Here is a 20,833-nt window from a genome sequence, read left to right on the forward strand (position 1 = left end):
TACAGTGTATCCCCTTTCATTGTTGGCAGTTGACAGATTACTATCAACTTTACTGTGTGATATGAGAATGTCAGGCATGCCATATCAAAAGCTGGCCCATGCCATGAATATAGATAATAAAATTTATTATCTTTGTTTCATGAAAATAAAACAGAAATTTATCTTTTGCTTTTTGATGATGAAAACAAGATAAATGCAAATTTATTCATTCCATAGCTAATGTGGAGAGTTACATACATTTTCCAGGAATAAAATATGTGCTTGTCATGCACACACACACACTTGAAAATGAAATTGCTCACCATAAAAATGCTTGTTTAGGAATCACATATTCATATTAAAAATTAGAAAGAAATAGGTAAATTTTATTTCAGGCTATAAAGCAGGTGTTAAACGATAAATAAAAATCTAAATATAAGATTAATAATTTTTATTTTGCATGTGTTCTAATTTCTCTTGCTACAGACACAAATTTCAGACGGCCTATAGTTCCAGTCTTTCCAAATTAGGGGTCTGGTACTAGTTGGTTTCAGCAGGATTTTTTTTTTCTTTTTTTTTTTTCAATTAGAACAGCCATTCACGGGACTCAATTCACTCTGAATTTCATTATAAATAAATCATCTTCTTTATCTTCGCCTTCTTCCCACGTTTATATGGGGGTGGGCATTTATTTAATTATAAATAAATAATTAAACAAAATAAACATCTGTTTATACTCTGGTCAGCTGTGGCCAAAAGAAGTTACAACATCGTAACTTTCTTATTGTAGCCATCATGTGTGCCTATAATTTCACAATGTGAAAATTCACCTCTGCATATGTTACTCCAGGACCACAGCCTTGAATAATCCATACTAAAATGCATTTAAAACCTTATATCAATGGTCAGATAACAGTTTCAAAGTACATCACATTTTAAATAATCTGATATCAGATTGACAAGAATACACCATGTTATATCTTGCCTTGGTGTAATAGCATTTTTACATCTTGACAGATTTTTGCAATCCACTGAACTCGTTAATGTCAGTGATGTGACCAATTTTTATCTTCTCTTCCTTAATTTTTATGAATTCTTTCAGAACTGAAAATTTCAGCCACCATTTAGCACAGTGGTTTTCAACCGGGGTGTTGTGGCACCCTAGGGTGCCGCAACAACATATTAGGAGTGCCTTGTAATTTGGGTTTAAGTTATTTAAAGTTATTATTATTTTTTTTTTATTTGTATATTTATTTCATTATAAAAGGATGTACAGTATCCATTGTACCGTATCTTAATTTTGTGGTGATCTATAATTGATCTTTATTTAGTACCTCTATATAAAGAAAAAAAATATTAAATAATAAAAATAAAAAAATATTTTAAAAAAATATTCGAGGTCAAAAACCACTGTGTTAGGTATTTCTTTTGGTCTAGGGGTGCCGTGGAAAAAATTACTGGGACACTAAGGGCACTGTGAACCGAGAAAGTTTGGGAACCTCTGATTTAGCATTTCATTACAGGTATTTATCAGTTATACTTATCAAAAGTGCAGTTTAAGTTGGAGCACAACAATTCACCTTACGGCAACAGCATCACAATTTGAGATATCATTATCACAGTATAAGGAGAGTCTTTGCCCTCTATTTTTGAATGTGAACATCCATCTCATCTTTGATATATTAGTTTATAAAAATAAATAAATAAGATGTAAGCTATAAAGTCTGTGGATTCATAATTGTTAACTTTTACTATGTGACTGTTTGGTAGATAATGATTTATTTTATATAATCCTCAGGAATGAGAACAAATGCTGCAACATGCAACTTTTCTGAAATTCTGTCAGATGATTTAGAAAAAAAAGTGAAGGATATAGCAGAAATTTCTATGGGGACTGAAATTTCAGATGAAGATATGATGAATATCACTCACCTTTGCAATGAGGTAATTATCAGCTTGTTTGATTTATTTATTTTTAATTCATTTATTTAACAGTCACATGACTACTTATATGATTCCTCTTATAACATGTATAATTATAAATTTAAAGGTTTTAATTTCACTAATATGGCTCTAAATGGCCATATTAGTGACTTTAATTTCTAATTTGTTTTTAATATTTAGCATTAGTAGAGGCATATGATGAAAGAAAGCAAGCTTATACAACATCAGCTAAAAAAAAAAAAAAAAACTTCCCATTTCACCCATTCATTTGCTCCAGATGTTTGTCTAGTTCTGCCTTGAATTAATTTACGCCGTCCACTTCTACAACAACATATGGAAATTTGTTCCACAAATCAACCACCCATCAGCATTGAGATTACTCAAACTATTCAAGGCTTTATACACCTCAATCAGATCACCTCACAGGTGCCTAGTCTCCAGAAACTGTAATTTGCAAAACTTAAGCCTTTCTTCATAAGAGCAACCGTTTGTTCCATTCACTAATCTTGTTACCCTTCTCTGTACTCGTTCCAGCAGCTCTACATCCTTCTTAAAATGAGGTCTCCAGACCTGTATACAGTACTGAAGGTGTAGCCTGACCATTGCCTTATACAAGGAGATAATCATCTGCTTGTCCCTGCTAGAAAAATTCCTGTATATCATTGACAAGACACCGTGAGCTACTCTTGCAGACCATCTGCACTTCTCAGAGAACTTCATATCTGCCTGTACAATTACCCCCAGGTCCTTTTCATTCTCTACCACTGTCAGTGTGGTACCACAGAGTTGATACGTTACTCTGGAGTTACTGCTTCCCATATGCAGTACCTTACATTTGTAGATGTTAAACTTCAGTTTTCCCACCTCTTAGCCCATCTGCTCAACTTTTCTGGATCCTGTTGCAGTAGCATACTGTCATTAGTGTCATTAACAACCCTTCCAACCTTTGTATCGTCTGCAAACTTAGACATTAAGCTTGATATACCTTCATCAATATCATTAACAAATACAGAAAACACCAATGGGCCCAACATCGAACCCTGGGAGACTCCACCAATAACATTAGTCCATGAAAAGCAGTGCCCATTGATTGCCACTCTCTTCTTCTCCCACTCAACCACCCCTTTATCCACAATTCTCCAATTTGTGCAGCAGTCTTTCCTGAACAGTTGTAGACCGTTTGCAGGAAAGGCCCATGGTGTCCTATGATTGATCAAACAATTGCGAGTAGAGATAAAGATGTCATAATCCCACTATATAAGACTATTGTTAGACCACACTTGGAATACTGTGTTCAAGTATGGAGGCTGCACCTAAAGGAAGGCATTGTTCTTCTTGAAAGGGTCCAAGGACAGGTACTCGCCTAGTGAGATGGGCAAAAGGGCATCCGTATGAGGAAAGACTTTGAATATATTGGTTGCAGAGCTTGTAAACTAGGCATCTTAGAAGAAACTTGATTGAGGTATTTAAGGCTCTGGGAAGCATAAACAAAATGAACAAGGATGCAATTTTCACAGTTATAATAGATTCTCGAACAAGGGGCCATAGCTTCAAGTTACAGAGGGAGATGTTTAGACTGGATTGCAGGAAGTTTTATTTTAGTCAGCAAGTTATAAATTACTGGGGTTGCTGCTATATATAATAAATAAATTACTTATTTCTTATAAGTTACCTACATGGGTGGTAGGGGCTGACAGTTTGGGGAAATTCAAAGCTGGATAATTACCTACGGTAGGAGGGAAATGCTTAGGTTGTCTATTTCCTTTTCTTTTATTATTTTTATTGTTATTATTATTTTATTTTATTTATTTTTTTATATATATATTTCGGCTGGTGCAGCGTACACCATACGCTTCCTTTCACCATGTGACCATTGATAATACTAATACTAATATGCAACAGTATCAAAAGACTTCCTAAGATCCAAGTATATGATATCAAAAGTATTCTTCGCATCCAGTTCTTTTGTCACTACATCATAGTATCCAATCAGATTAGTCAGACAAGACTTCCCCTTAACATACCCATGCTGCCGAGCTATAACTAAAGTCTTGTCTAGATGATCCTGCAGTGCTTCTTTAACCAGTGCCTCCATTAATTTCCCTGGAACAGAAGTTAAACTAACAGGTCTGTAATTACCTGTGTCACCCTTTGATCCTTATTTGTGAATTGGGGTCAGATTTGCACATCTCCAATCCATGGTATAACCATGGATTGGAGATGTGCCCCCTGTTCACCTCTGGCATTCCCCTTCCTGAATAACTCCTCATGTGTGATTGTAGATGCAAAGTACTCATTTAGTTTGTTAGCTACCTGAGCAGGATCATCAACAGTTGAACCATCAATGTCAAGTGGACCAATCTGATTCAACCCCTTTCTTCTAGAGTTTACATAGGTAAATAACTCTTTGCATCCTTTGGCAAAAGATGGTTGGCAAATCTGCCTTTGCCTGCCTAACCTCCTTTGTGACTTGGTTACAGACCAGCTTATATCTATCATAGGCTTCTGTGTCACCTGTTAATTTATATGTATCCCATTGCATTTTTCTTCTCTGCCACCTGTCTCATTAGTTCATCTGACATCCATTTAGGCCTAAAGCTTGGACAATATTTCTTATTTCGTATGAAAAGTTTAGTGGCTTCCAAGATTAATTCTTTGAATGCTTCACATTTAGAATTTGCTATTTGTAACATAATAGTTGGTCCCACTGTATAGAATTTAAAAACTGTCTCAGATCACCCTAGTCACCTTTATGAAAGCAAAAACCCTTTCCTTTACCCCTGGTGGTAGTTACCTCTTTGATTAAATCTCACATCAGCACACTGTGATCACTGCTGCCTGGTGGTTCCTTTATCTACAGATAAGCAATGCATTTGAGCAATGTTAAAAACAAATTAGGAATAAATTTTTTTAATTGCTAAAAATAAATAATACAACATAAAGAACCAGGTTATGTACACAAGTACAAGTTTTATTAGGTTTACTGTGTTTCTATCATCATTCCTGAGAGAATAAATAGGCATATCTTTGATACCAAGATATCAAAGGTTATAGCATATTAGTTTCAGGCTTACTCAAGTTTTAAACTGATGATTATCACAGTACTTTAACTATTTTGTTTATAATTTAAAGCAAACAGTATTTCACAATAGTCTTATTATTAGTATTTGTATCATCAATGGCCACATGGTGGAAGAAACCTATGACTTATGCTGCACCAGCCAAAAAAAAAGTAATAATAAAACAACCAAAAATAAATAAAATAATAAGAATAAAAAATATATATAATAAGATAAAGGGGAATAGACAACCTGTGTGTTTCCCTCCTCCCATAGAAAATTATCTAGCTGACCTTTGAATTTCCCCATACTGTCAGCTTCTACCACCTATGTAGGTAACTTATTCCAGTAATTTATAACTCGCTGGCTAAAATAAAACTTCCTTCTATCCAATCTAAACATCTTCCCCATAACTTGAAATTATGGCCCCTTGTTCTAGAATCTCAGGTGCCTGGTTTCCAAGCTCTGCAACCCAGGCACCTGAGAGGAGACTTGATTGAGGTGTTTAAGGCTCTGAGAAGCATAATCAAAATTAATAAGGACAAAATTTTCATATGGATGACCTTTTGCTGATCTCACCAGGCGAGTTACCTGTCTTTGGACATTTTCAAGAAGCACGATGTCTTTCTTTAGGTGCTATCTCCATAGTTGAACACAGTACGACAGGTCCTCATTATATCTCTGTTCGCTTTGCACTGATTCGCTATAATGTCCTTTTACAGATTGCATTTTTTGGCATATTTAACGAAATCGTTTCATTTGATGGAGTCAATAGCTTGAAAATGAATAGCAAAACAGCATTAAAACGTTTCCCACGCTCGGTGGAATTGCAGTACAGTGACTTGTTATGTAGTTCCGAGATCAAGTATATTTCTTGTAATATTTGCGTTATATGCATTTATCCGAAATCTAGTCATCACTCAGTACAGCAACGCATAGCACATTCGTTTTTGATTAGACTGGGGTTCGAGCCCGTGACCAAATACGGAGGATGCGGAAAGGTCAGGGAATGACCACTGCATATCCCCAGAGCAATATGGCCTTAGTTGCTAATGCGCCTAAAAACCAAATAAACAACAACAACACAGTTTGAGAATTGCAGGAAATCTCGCATAATGTGGTATTTTTGAGCTTTTGTGCTAGGAAAACCCTGCTATTATGTTAGATGTAATTTTCAACATTTCCATTCCTTTTTGTGAATCCCTGCTGTTGATTCTTAGTCATTATCATATATATATATATATATATATATATATATACAGGCATACCTCGGTTAACGTTACCTCTGATAACGAAGCTTCGATATAACGAAGTCGGCAATTTCAAGCCCCATTTAACATAAAAAAAATATATTCCAGTTTAATCACCTGAAATCTAAACAAACTGAAGAAATTACGGAAACCTTTGGGGCTTCTCGTGGTTGGTTCGAGAAATTTAAAAAACGGGCCAGGATTCATAGTGTAAAATTAACAGGAGAAGCTGCAAATAAGTTTCCAAAAAAACTAAAGGAAATAATTGAACGTGAAAATTTTCCAAATTTGGTGTTCAATGTTGACGAAAGCGGTTTGTTCTGGAAACGGCTACCAACAAAAAGCTTCATATCTATTGAAGAAAAATCAGCTGCTGGGTTCAAAGCAGCTAAAGACCGTTTAACGTTACTCTTTGGATCAAATGCCTCTGGCGATTATAAATTAAAATTGTTATTAGTTTACCATTCAGAAAATCCGAGGGCGTTAAAAGGTAACATAAAAATGAATTTACCTGTAATATGGAAAGCAAATAGAAAAGCGTGGGTTACCAAGGAGTTATTTACTGATTGGTTTGTTAACCACTTTTGTCCTGAAGTAAAACGGTATTGTCAAAAAAACAACTTTGAAGAAAAAGCTCTTTTGTTGTTAGACAATGCTCCTATTGATCTTAACACGCTGCATTCCTGTCATGCATTCCTGTCAAAGTTGTGTTTCTTCCAGCAAACACAACTTCCCTGATTCAACCATTGGATCAGGGAGGAAAACATCATTTAAAGCTTATTATCTGCGTCGAACATTAAGCAGTTTAACTGAACTAGAGGATAAAGAGGAAATGACAGTTAAAACTTTTTGGAAAAACTACACCATTAAAAACGCAATTGAAAACATTGATAGTTCTTGGAAAGAAGTCACTAAGAAATGCTTAAATGGAGTTTGGCGCAAAATATGGCCAGAAGTTGTACTAGAAGAAGAAAATAACATCCAAGAAATTGGAAATGAAGTTATCCAGATGGCTCAATCAATAGGTTTCGAAAATGTCAATGAAGAGGATGTTAGAAATTTATTGAATGCAGAAGGTAATGGTTTTTCAGTGGAAGATTTAGAAAACCTTGTTAGTAATGAAGACGAAGTTAAAGAAGTTCCTGCCGAAAAAGTGTTAACAACCAAAGATTTAAAAAGGTGCTTAAATGACATTGAAAACGTAAAATTTTTTTAGTGAAAATGATCCTGATTTAGGAAGAAGTATTATTGTTAAGCGATCAGTGTTAAATGCAATAACTCCGTATAGGCAATTGTTAAATGAAAGAGAAAAAGAGCATAAACAATCAACTTTAGACTGGTATTTTAAAATGTGATTTCACTTTGTATATAAGTTGACTGTTTATTTAATAAAACTTTTCTTTGTCCGAAAAAAAAGCTTTTCATTTTCTTTACGTAAGAACGTATCCCTATTCTGGCCATAGTATTTTTACCTCTGAAAACGGAGTTTCGCTTAACGAAGTAATTTCGTGGAACGCATCCTATTCGTTATTCGAGGTATGCCTGTATATATATATATATATAATAATTACGAATAATAAAATTAAAATTTAGTAGAGAAATAGGATATGAATTTGAATAGCGAAAATATAAATTATGGATCAGGGACACTGCAAGAGCAAAGGTACCCTACAACCATAATGTATATATAAAATTATATTGAGTTAAGTTATTAACTTATAATTATTCCCATACGCATCGAGTTTGTATATAGTGTAAATACAATACACTAGGCCTCTTTGGTGTCTTACGGTCTGGAAAACTTGTACCCACCGATTGGCCTGACATAGTGTATTTACCTTGTAATTAATTTTAAATTTATCTTGATTTATTTATTTATTTATTTAATTGTTAATTATAATATACATGTTACACTTTTAACACAACTGACTTAAGCACATGATGCACGAACTCTCGGACATTCGTTCAGGGTCCTAACTATAGGAACGGGTTTGCAACCCCGAACTACCCTAGCCCAACTACATATCCCTAATTTCATCATCTTTTTGCTTTACTAATTTCTACTTTTTATGCTCTGTGAGCCATTAGTTTACCGACCGCAATAATCAGAGTACTATTTTTCTTACTATACCCAATCTATATTTTTTCGTCTTAACAAAGTTTAGCTGCCTTCTACTGCTACTTTGTAAGCTATTATATTTCTTTGCTATCCCGGGTGTTTGAGCATCATGTACTTAACTTTAACCTAGCGTAGCTCCACCGCATACGTAAATTACATAATATACAGACACCAAAATTCGTCTAACGCTAGGCGCCCCTAGCGTTTCTACACATATATACACGGGTTAGCCTCCGGTTCTGTCTTTTTCTGTCAACCCGTCCAGTAGCGGTAAGTTCTTGTCATTCGGACACTACCTTCCTTTGTCTTCGCTTTTTTGGCGGGCTACTTACTTCTGTAAGGTCATCCATGTTCTGTATGTTATACTTTAGTGGCACATAATTGTTTTGCTTTACTTATATTTTATTTTTTCAAAATTTATTTTTAATTTCTACCACGTGGCTACTTGCACGTGTTTTTTGACATACAGAACATGTCAGAAACAGAAGTAAGAGTATTGCTGTTCTTTTTCATAATTTGGGTGGATGACCTCTGAAGAAGACACATAAATTATGAAAGATACTGCAATGCTATTTCTACCTTGGTCGTTCTTTTCAAAATTTGCATTTCGTTTTTTCAAAATTCGCACTTTGTATCTTCTTGTTTATAATGTTACTCTTTTATTTTCTTCTCTTCCCCCTTTATTCAACATATATCGCTCTCAGGGTACACCGTATTTTCTTTATTAGCATTAGTTAAATAATAGATATATACCTACTACATTCTACACATAAAAAATAATATAATTTTTTATATATATATATATATATATATATATATATATATATTTTTTTTTTTAAGCACTTTTCTGGAGGTAGTAGTAGTAGTGGCATTTTTGTCCAGTTCCTCCTTAAATTTATTCAACCTTCAACTTCCACAACGACAGATGGAAGTTTGTTCCAGCAATTAACCACCCGCTGGCTAAAGACGAATTTCAGCACATCTATTCTACATCTGTCTTTTCTTAATTTGAATTTATGCCCCCTTAGGTTCGTAATCTGAACAAGTGGAAGGATCCCATCAGAATTCAGCGTGCTCAACCCATTCAAGGCCTTATACACCTCAATCAGATCACCGCGCGGGTGCCTAGTCTCCAGCCACTGCAATTTGCAGAACTTAAGCCTCTCTTGGTAAGAAGATCCCTTCATTCCCCTCACCAATCTTGTTGCCCTTCTCTGTACACGCTCAAGTAAATCTACATCCTTCCTAAAATGACCTGTACGCAGTACTCAAGCCGTGGCCTGACCATTGCCTTATAAGGAGGATAATCACCTCCTTTTCCCTGCTAGCAAAATTCCTATATATCTGACAAAACACCATGACCTGCCCTGGCAGCCTGTCTGCATTGCTCAGAAAACTTCATATCTGCCTGCACAATTACTCCCAGGTCTTTTTCATTATCTACCACCTTAGGTGTAGCACCACTGCGGGAGTAGGAGCATGTATGCTTGCGTGTATACCAATGCTAGAAGTATAGTAAATAAATTTGATGAATTTGAAGGCGGGTATTGTTGGGATAGCAGAGACGTGGTGTTACTCAGATATAAGGAATGCTGAACTGGAATTTGGGGAGTACAATGTGTACAGAAAGGATAGACAGGATAGAAAGGGAGGAGGTGTTATGCTGTTAATTAAGAAAAACATAAAATCAAAAGAAGTGCATCCAGTTGATATAGATGAACAGTGCACTGTTGAGTCAGTTTGGTGTGACATAAGCACTGCGAAAGCAAAAATAAGAGTAGGAGTGTGTTATAGGCCTAATGACTCAAATGAGTACAATGAACAATTGTACAGAGAAATAGAGTGAGCTAGTAAATCGGAATGTCTTATAATTGGGGATTTTAACTTCCCAGATATTGAATGGAACTTGTGGGTTGGTCACTCACACACTAGTCAGACTTTTGTGGATTTATTGGATGATTGTTTTCTGCAGCAGCAGCATGTTCGAGAGGCAACCAGAGGGAGTAATACTCTTGATCTGGTTATCAGCAGTGATCATTCGTGTATTAAGAATTTGCAGGTAAAGGAACCACTAGGTGGCAGTGATCACAGTGTACTGATGTGGGATTTACTTAAAGATTTAATTACCATCAGGGGTAAAGGAAAGGGTTTTTGCTTCCGTAAAGGCGACTACGATGGTCTGAGACAGTTTTTAAATTCTGTACAGTGGGATCAACTGACGATGTTACCAACAGCAAATTCTAAGTGGGAAGCATTCAAGGAATTAATCGTGGATGCTACTAAAAGTTTCATACCTATTAAGAAATATTGTTCAAGGTTTAGGCCTAAATGGTTATCAAATGAACTAATGAGACTCGTAACAGAGAAGAAAAATGCATGGGATGCATATAAATTATCAAGCGACTCAGAAGCCTATGGCAGATATAAGCTGGTCTGTAATCAGGTCACAAAGGAGGTTAGGCAGGCGAAGGCAGATTACGAGAAATCCTTGGCAAAAGACGCTAAGAAAAACAGCAAGGATTTCTTTATTTATATAAAGTCTAAAAGGAAGGGGATGAATCTGATTGGTCCACTTGACATCGATGGTTCGACGGTTGATGATCCTGCTCAGATAGCAAACAAACTGAATGAGTATTTTGCATCTACATTCACACGTGAGGAATTATTAAGGTTTGAAAATGGCAGAAGGTTATCAAATTGTAGCAGGATACTTAATGATTTTGTAATAACTGAAAGCAAAGTGGAGAAGAAATTGTTGAAGTTAAACATAAAACGTCACTACCATAAAACAATAAAAACAATTTGCAGTTTCTGTTAGTGTAATCAGTTATAAATTGGGTAGTAAACACAATCTTCTTGCATTTGCTATAGTACTGATAGCTGGAATTCTATGGGTTTTCACATTATTATGGTGAAATGTGCTTCCATGAAATATTCAATAAAAAAAAATAATAATAAATTTTCAGAAACTCATTACTCTGTACCTCACTTGTGTGTATCGTGTTTGTTGCAACTTGTGGATGCTGTGTTCTTTGTTATTAATTGCTTATCATTTTTACTGTTTTAAAATTTACAACAACAACAAAAAAAAGTCAGTGAACAGAAATATCAATTAGTTATTATGTGCATATTACAGTACGTATTAATTAAGCTATGTGCATAAACGTAAATTTATTTTTTATTTTGCTAACTAGAAAATATTCTTCCGATTTTCACATATCATTGTGCTTTATATCTTTAAAGCTGAGGTACACTGTATTTTGTTGGGAGATTCCTGGGTTAGGTTCTGTGCTATTGAACTTGTGCTTGTTTGAGACCAAGAAAAAATTGTGACTTTGAAGCATGACAGATTGTGACAGAGAGCAAAAGGTACACGAACTTTAAATGCTACAGAAGAGATTGTCTCTTAGCGGCAATGAAGAGGAAGAAATTTAAATGAACTCACATATTTTGACCTATAAGTATCACAGTTTTTAAAGTAAGACATTTGTTCAGTTATTACTACTATAAAAATAAAGTTTCTGATAGTTATTTTTTTTAAAAAAAAGGTGTATTTTTTTAGCTTTTGGGAACGTAACCCCCCTTTTTGTACTGGTTCTTAGTCTCGTATAACAAGGTTTCGCATTACACAAGATTTTGTATGAACCAAACTACCATGTTATGCGAGGGTTACTTGTACATGATTTTTTTTTTTTTTTTTTTTGGTAAAGAATGATCTTTACCATTTTATACCGTGCCCAACGTAAGAAACAAAACTTATAATATGCTATTATGCAAAAGCATTTTTGCTGTGTAATTAATATCCATTATGTCAATATCTGTAACAATTTTAATGTGATACTTAAATTTCTTTAATAATACATATCATATTGTAATTAGCTGGTTTTCAATTCTAATAGGTTGTGGAAATGCAGAATTATAGGACTCAGTTGTATGACTACTTAAGGAATCGCATGATGGCAGTAGCACCTAATTTAACTGTTTTAGTTGGAGAACTGGTTGGAGCTAGGCTTATCTCTCATGCAGGTGAATATAGTAAACATTAATTTCATTCTTTTTATTATACAGTAAAGCATCAGTTATCCTGAATAATTGATGCCAGACCTCTTCCAGATAGCCAAATTTTCTGGATAATCAAATGTAAGGTAAGATTGAATCAATTTTATCTTACCTTACAATTAAATTAAATAATTAAGACTAATTGAATAAAAAAAAAATTTATAAACCAATCTTGGAAAACAGAAACATCCATCCAGGCATTTTTATGATTTTTATACAAAAGAGGAAAATTAGAAAAAAAAAAAAAAAATTTAAATGCTCTCGGTTTTTTTTATTTGCCCATAACGAGCACAGACAATCTGCGTGTCCCAGTAGCAATTGTAACTCGCTCTCTTCTCATCTTAAAACCTGGTGTGGGCATTTCTCATTTAGTGGCTAGGGTTTTTGTCAGTAATGCTTTCCACAATAAGCCCTTCTCATCAACATTATAAACATTTTCCTCCTTGTAATTTGCTGCCGATTCATCTGCAGAAAGTTACTCACCTTGGATATCTAGTTCACTTTACCATGTCTCAGTTTAAAGTTTTTCAGCCAACCTGTGCTTACCTTAAAATCTGCATTACATCTTAATTTTCGATTAAAATCCAATGCTTTTTCACATAACATTGAGCTGGACACTGGTTCACCTAAACTACAAATAAAGTGCACTCCCTAAAGCAGCATTTTCAGGTTTCGGCATAGTCTTTTTCCTGCTAGATCCTCCTCCACTATCCAAAATTGACAAATTCTGTTATAGCATTGGGATTTTTCTTGATGTCATAAATTGTTGAAGTCCCCACATTAAACTCTGGAGAAATTTCCTAAATTTTCACCTTTTCTAATTCTGTTAATAATTTATGTTTTTTTGTTGCAATGTTAAAACTACTCTCTTTCATTTCATTCACATTTTGCTATAAAAAATAATAAATCACACTGTTTTGGGCCAATATTATTTGTACCAAATCTGGAACTAAACTAATGTGAAATTCACTTGTGGTTTTTTATGAAGCCCAGTAGTCTCTGTGATATAAAGTTTGCTTTAGAAAAATATCACAGAGATTTTTGATGGTCGCATTGAATTCTAGAGGTCACAACCATAAAACAATATGCAGTTTTATTGGGCATTTTTGTTTGAACAATCAGTTATAAACAGGTAGTAAACTCGATCTTTTGCTTATTAAAATCAAAATTCAATTTGCAAACGTAATCACTATAACCGGCACTTATTCTACTACTGTTAATAATAAAAAAAATGAAGAAGGTTCGGCCTTTCAAATTATTCCAGATAACTGACTGTACGTGTTTTACTTGAAATGAAATTTTAAATTTTTTGTGAATGATATGTAGAGTTAAGTAAAGTATTATTCTCTGAAATCTAGGGTCCTTGCTAAGTCTTGCTAAGCATCCAGCATCAACTGTTCAGATTTTAGGGGCTGAAAAGGCCTTGTTTCGTGCTTTAAAAACAAAACATGATACTCCAAAATATGGGCTGATTTATCATGCACAGCTTGTAGGACAAACTAATGCAAAGTTAAAGGGCAAGGTAGGAATCTATTTTAAATTTTCACTAATATTTCTTGTTTAGTGTATTTGTAAGTTGTGGGTTAAATTTTTTTGTAAATATATGAGGATTATTTTGTTTGTAACTGTGTTGGCAGTTTCTATATCATGAAATGATGAAATTATCTTATTCAAGGATAATTTCAGCTTTTCTAAATTAAAAAAAAAAAAGGAACAATTTCAAAGAGCCATATAATAACTACTTTTAAAAAAATAAACAGTTTTTTAAATGATAGCCAATGTTATTAAAATATCAGTAAAGCATATCTGTAAAGAGCTACTGCTTTTACTGTGCAAGTATTCCTCACATTATGTAATTAATTGGTTCTGAGAAACTGTTGTGTGAAGTGAATTGACTTTTGCACAGGTAAAATAGAGATGCATTTATTTATTTTCTTCAATTAGTACATTGATATTGTAATTATTTTAGTCGGAATGTGGATCAACTGATTGAGGTGAGTCTTGATCATCCTTTTTTCTCTCCTTTGAAGGCTCTGGGTTGGTGGACTAAAGATTTCAAGCTCTGCTGAAGAAATGGTCAAGATAGAGCTTGATGGGTAGCATTTTTTTTCTCTCCCTGTAGATTTCTTTGTAACAAGTCAAAGAGTTCTGGATCTCTCTAGAAACTTTAGTGCTGCTCTCCCTGTTAGGATCATTCTCATTAATAATACTAATGGCATTGTCAGTGTGCTTAAAAAATTCAGCCATTTGCTTTGTTAAAAGGTGTTTAACAGGTTCAACAATGGGGGGGGTCATCTTCATTAAGTCTTTCTCCAGTTCAAAAAGATCCTCATTGGTAAGCTCTCCTGTGTGGGATCGAAGCAGCTCATCCATGCTGGGCCCATCAACATCTTCAAATCCAGCTCTCTTTGCAGTGGTAACAATGTCATGCACTCAATTGAAAAGTTCAACTTAGGATCAAAATCGTGAGACTTGGTGATATCGCCCCAAATCTATTTCCAAACTCCCTGCATGCAAGACTGACACTTCTGCGCATTTATCTCTAGTGTTGTCAGGCACTTCCTTGATGTTATAGTTCTTCCGAAAATCTTCCACAGAAAGTTGATCTTTGCTATCAGTATTCTTAACCATCTGAGTAAATATCCTCCGAAAATAATAACTTTTGAAAGTTGCAACAACACTCTGATCCATAGGTTGGATAAGGGATGTCATATTTTGTAGCAGAAACTAACATTAATGTTTTCATCAACAATGCTTGGGGATGTCCGGGTGCATTATTCAGGAGGAGAATAATTTTAAAGGGCACATTATCCTCTCGCTATAAGCCTTCAATTCACAACATTGTTCATTGGAAAAGTCAGATTCAGAGGCAGCTGCTATAATCCAAGCTTTCTTGTTAGATCGCCATACAACTGGCAAAATCTCCTTAGAATAACCCTTCAGTGCTTGTGGGTTTTCAGAGTGATAAACTATACGAGAGGTTATCACTCTTGAAAGGTTTTCTATATTGTTAATTAATTGTATTTCCTATTTCTAATTTTAATTAATTGCATTTTAATGTCTTGGTATTAAAAATTTTAATAACTTTTCCTATAACTTCAGTGTGATTAAACACAGATAATTGAGGTGAGCTGATTTTAAGCCATTGTTATATTATTGATTTGAGTAATTATGTGGTACTTTAAAGTTTACTCTAAATTTTTCATTGTCGAATCACACAAATACTTCAACAATAATCGTGACACCTCGGCTGTTCCGTCTATAATTTTCAATTTTCCATTCTTATTCCCAGGTGGATGCTGACACGATCAATAAGAAACATGAATATTCTAGAATCCTTATAAAATACTTATCAGCAAATAACAAAACACATTGCATTCCTTAAAAAATGTCTTGCTAACAATAATTACAAACTTCGCTTGCGTTTGTACTATAGACACGGGTAAGAAATATCCATTTATTATACACCAAACTTTTATGTCAAATTCATTGCTAGGAAATGGAACGTGCTTACATGCAAACCTCACACCCCTCAGTCATCTGTAGTCATTAATCTCTCATCAAAAACGTTTTCTCCTGCAGAGTTGTCCGGCTTTGAGTGCGGGTTTAATTTCACTGTTAATAATAACCAACATCCTATTAAAGATGGCATAGTCAAGTTACAGATAAAATTAGAAAACCACCCTAATAAACACTGGATAATGCAACCTAACATAAGTGAACAGCAATTAACAAATTTACATAAACTCCAGAGGGATACAGATATTGTTGTCCAAAAGGCTGATAAAGGGGACGCCAATGTAATTTTAGACAAAAGTACATATATAGAGAAAATCTGACAGGTTCTCTCGGACAGTGAAACCTAAAATAGATAACCCATACACAGGTTCAAGGTTGAAGAACCAGCTGGATACTATTCTGAGGAGACATAGAGTGAATAAAAAGATAAACTTACATACACTGCAAAATATTGGCATTCGGAATAATGTTCTTCCACATGTTCAGCATTGTAAAAACGAGATATCCGTTACGATCCATCGTTTCATTTAACAAATCGACATTTGCGAATTTATCATTGTTCTTGGTAAAAATAATATCACCTTTAATGAAATTTTCACAATTCAGGGTACATAGTACAAACCAAGTATTTGAATGCATTATCACTGTCTCAGTCTCAGACAACGACATACTTGCGTCTTATAACATTGTTCCCTCTATACTAATGGGAATGTAGACTACACATTACAAAAGTTAAGGGAATTACTAACGATGGATAACACTTTCAAGTCATACTACCCTTGGCATTAGTAGCATTTTAAAATTGATTTCTATTTTAATCAAAGCAAGACAGTTTCGGTTTCAAGGCAAAATTTATGGGGACTTCCTATGGGATTAGGTATTTCAGCCCCTCTTTCTGAGATCTACCTGGCTTCAGTGAAACGCCAAATACTTCAGCCACTCCCCTCTGAAATCAAATTGTTTATACAGAATGCCGATGATTTGTTACTAATTTTTTTTTTAATTGTTGGTGTATCGGCTTCTGTGGCCATAATGCACCTCCCAAAAATTTTGCATCTTACTCTGGTCCAAGCCCAAGGCAGGATTTGAACCCTCGACCTTTGGGTTGCCAGGCAGGCACTTTACCCACCAGGCTAGCCCAGTCGGCTGTTACTAACTAATTGGTAATAAAACTACTATTGATAACCTTTTAATAAAATTGAACTCAGTACGTAACAGACTGAAAACGTTCTTGAATTAGTGGAAGACAATAGTATTAATTCCTTAAATTTAACAATATACAGTGCTTTTTTTTTTTTTTTCGTAAAAAAAAGTAGGTGCCAGTACTCATTCTTTGCTATCAGAAAATCAGAAGGAAAAAAAATTAAAAAATTTTTTTCCCTGATTATTATTATTAGCTATATGGTGCAACGAAGCCTGAGGCTTATGCTGCACCAGCCAAAAAAAAATTCCTAAGTTACCCTGAGAGAGAGGGGGGAGGGGGGGGAGAAGAGAGAAAGGGAGGGAGGGAGGGAGGGAGGGAGGGAGAGAGGTAGAAAGGAATCACCAAGAAAGAGAAGAATGATGATACTTAGTGGTAATGTTTAAGTTCTTATCCAACACACCATTCCAACTGTGTCTGTTGCTGAATGAAGTTTCCGAAGCAGTGGGTCTACAATTTTAAGAAATAGTGAAGAAATTGTTTGTCATCAACGAAGTTCTGGTTCGGCCGACAATCAGATTCATTTGTGAAAATCTTCGTCCACGTTTACTCGATGAAATTGGTATTGTACTCAGAGCGTTCATCAAATGCTTCAATTTTTCTGAAACCGTCTTATCCATTAGGTATCCACGAATTGTATCTCTTTCATTTAACTGTAACCTAATTGACAATTTTCTAACTTCATTTTCACCAATGCCAACATTTCACGTTTAGAAGGTTTAATACCTTTGTTGTCTTCATTTTCCTTCTCTCGTCATCAATATTGTCACTAGTTCTTTGAACTGGTTGTTAAATTTGAATTTTTTTTTTTTTTTTTTTTTTTTTAACTGTCCAAAATGTCTGTGTCATTCGGAAACTATGATCAGTGTAAACAGAGGTGGGGAAAATTTACAGGAAAATGTAAATTATTTGTCGGGCTAAAAGACAATCACTCTCTCCTAATTCTCAAACAGGGTGCTTACAGTTGATTCACAGTGGTGTCCAACCTACCGCCCGTGCAGAAAGTGAGCTTAAACATCATTTTAAATTTTGTTAATTATCAAAAAAATTTCTCATTAAATGTTTTGTTCAATAAATGTAATTGTATATTGTACTTAATAAAATTTCCGAATATTTTCAGTTTTTCTTTTACATGTAAAATAAAAAAATACCAATTGGTTGAACTGGAATAGAGGAAAAGGAAGCAGAGAGAGAAAAGGTTTTAATCCTGCACAGGAGATTTTCATCCCACATGGAAGAAGGTGATAGGACAGAAAAATTGTCTGTGAGTTTGTGTGTGTGTGTTCTGTAGTGTAGTGTTGTGTATTGGCCTTTTGGCTACCTGGAAGCAGTGATCACCTGGACTTCCGCCTCCAGGTACTCATCCCTAGCCGCGGGAAGGCAAGGCCTCCCCTATTATCTGCTCGCTCTCCTCCCTAGGGAACGAGTTTCCCAGGGAGGAAAAGAAAACTAGAGTAGGATGAAGAGGGGGAAGGATGAAAGATGAGGGGGATCCCCCGGCCCAGGAGAGCCCCAGTCCAGGATAAATTGCTGGGGGAATGGGGGAACGAGAGTGGGTAAGAGGCTGCTAGCCTGACACTGGGGAAAAGGTTGGACACCTCTGCAGTAGGTTGACCAAAGCCCACTGGAAGCATCGGGAATACCCCTTGATCTGCCCACTGTTGACCAGTGCAATTTCTCCGTATGTGGGACAGGTGGTCGGTCGGATAGGTGTTACAAGTACCTCTAAGTTGTAGGATGGTAATCCCATTAGCTCTCTTAATTCGTGCAGCAGCGCTAATTGCCTGAAGGCCAGAAATGCGAACGGTGTGTACCCGAGTTGTCTGTCCGTCCTAGTCCATTCTTTATATGAAAACTTTCTTCACTCAGCGGAAACTATTTTAAATGTAACTTCCAGGGGGGAATTCAAAAAAAAATTTTTTTTCTATAAAAGGAGTTCGTTAAACAGAGGTCCGACTGAGTAATTTAGAATTCTTAACAATGGAGAGTGAAAAATACAAATTTAGTTAAATAACTTTAAGCTTATTTGAATACCAGGTTTTTTTTTTTTTTTTTTATGTGAACCCCAAACACGAGAGGTATTAGAACCTATAGTACTTAGTACCGTGCTTGGGTTTGAGGTTAAGAAGACGAAAGAAGATATTTGTTGACATTGGACTTGAACTTCTGTAGATTGTAATTTTCAGGAAATACGTATGAAGGAAGATTGTTCCAGAAAACGGCAGTTGAATGAATAAATGAGGAAGATGAAAAGTTGGTTCTGTGGGTTTGAAGTTGGACAGTAAATGGATGTTGGCTAGTGGCGGCACGTGTTCGGACTGTTTTGAAAGAGAGAGCAGGAATTATAGAAGCCAATTCAGAAGAACAGTGCCCATGGAAGTATCTGTAGAAGAGGCATGCAGCAGAAACAGTATATCTATGAGAAAGCGAGTGGAGAGACTCTGTTAGAGATGAATCATTAATTAACCTAACTGCCCTCTTCTGAATGGAATCAAGAAGCCTGAGAGAGAGATTTTGGGGGCACCACCCCAGATGTGAGAACAATATTCCATGGCAGGGCGGATTTGTGATTTATACAGAGTGAGCAGCTGTTTGGAAGAAAAGTAACGCCGAGAGCGAAAGATAAAACCAAGTTTTTTAGATGCAGAGGAAGCAATATTTGTAATGTGCTTGTGCCAAGAGAGATTAGAAGTCAGGGTAATCCCCAAAAGAGATATATCATTTTGCCTAGAAATTGGAGTGTCACTAAAGATAAGCATAGGAGCAGAAGAATCCTTTTTGCGAGATATAAGACAAGACTGAGTTTTAGAAGGGTTGAAATCAACTAGGTTGTCTTTGCCCCACTGGAGAATTACCTGAAGATCGGCATTTAAGGAATTGGTAGCAGATTTTCGAGAAGTTGAAGCTGATTGAGCAGGACAAGGTTTTTTAAAATGGAAAGTGGAATGCAATGTGCTATCATTGGCAAAACTATGGATAGGATTTCCAGTCAATGGAAGAAGGTTATTGATATACAAGAGGAAAAGAGTGGGGGGGGGAAAAGAACTGAATCCTATCAGCATTGAGCTTGCTCAAACCATTCAAGGCCTTATACACCTCAATTAGATCACCTAGCAAGGGCCTAGTCTCAAGATGCTGCAATTTGCAGAATTTCAGTCTTTCTTGGGAACAGCAACACTTTGTTTCACTCACCAATCTCATTGCCCTTCTCAGCACTCATTCCAGCAGCTCTGCATCCTTCCTAAAATGAGGCCTCCAGACCAGTATGCAGTACATGAGGTGTGGTCTGACCATTACCTTATGCAAGCGGACAAGACACCATGAGCTACTCTTGCAGTAGCTCATGGTGTCTGCACTGCCCAGAAAACTTCATATCTGACTGCACAATTACCCCAGGTCTTTTTCATTCTCCACTTCCCTGAGTATAGTACTGCACAGTTGGTACGTTGCAGCTACATATATGCATTACTTTGCATTAGTCTATGTTAAACTTCAGTTGCCATCGCTCAGCCCATCTGCTCAACTTTAAAGATCCTCTTGCAGTAGCACACTGCCATGACTGTCATTAACAATCCTGCCAACCTTTGTATCATCTGCAAACTTAGACATTAACCCTGATATACCTTCATCAATATCATTGATAAATGCAGAAAACAACAATGGGCCCAACACCAAACCCTGTGGGACTCCACTAATTAGTCCA

At 35.6% G+C, this 20,833-nt stretch overlaps 1 protein-coding gene across 1 annotated transcript in view; it reads left to right on the forward strand.

Moving 5' to 3' along the window:
- Positions 1 to 20,833, forward strand: part of nop5 (nop5 ribonucleoprotein) — a 187,123-nt gene that overhangs the window by 111,899 nt on the left and 54,391 nt on the right. The window contains exons 8-10 of the mRNA XM_090387823.1: positions 1,778 to 1,923; positions 12,251 to 12,377; positions 13,769 to 13,932. Coding sequence (XP_090243949.1) covers positions 1,778 to 1,923; positions 12,251 to 12,377; positions 13,769 to 13,932 — 437 coding nt within the window. The remainder of the gene's footprint in view (positions 1 to 1,777; positions 1,924 to 12,250; positions 12,378 to 13,768; positions 13,933 to 20,833) is intronic.

This window comes from Mastigoproctus giganteus, chromosome 13, assembly GCF_048544385.1.
Source record: "Mastigoproctus giganteus isolate SK-2022 chromosome 13, ASM4854438v1, whole genome shotgun sequence".
In the NCBI taxonomy this organism is placed as follows: domain Eukaryota; kingdom Metazoa; phylum Arthropoda; class Arachnida; order Uropygi; family Thelyphonidae; genus Mastigoproctus; species Mastigoproctus giganteus.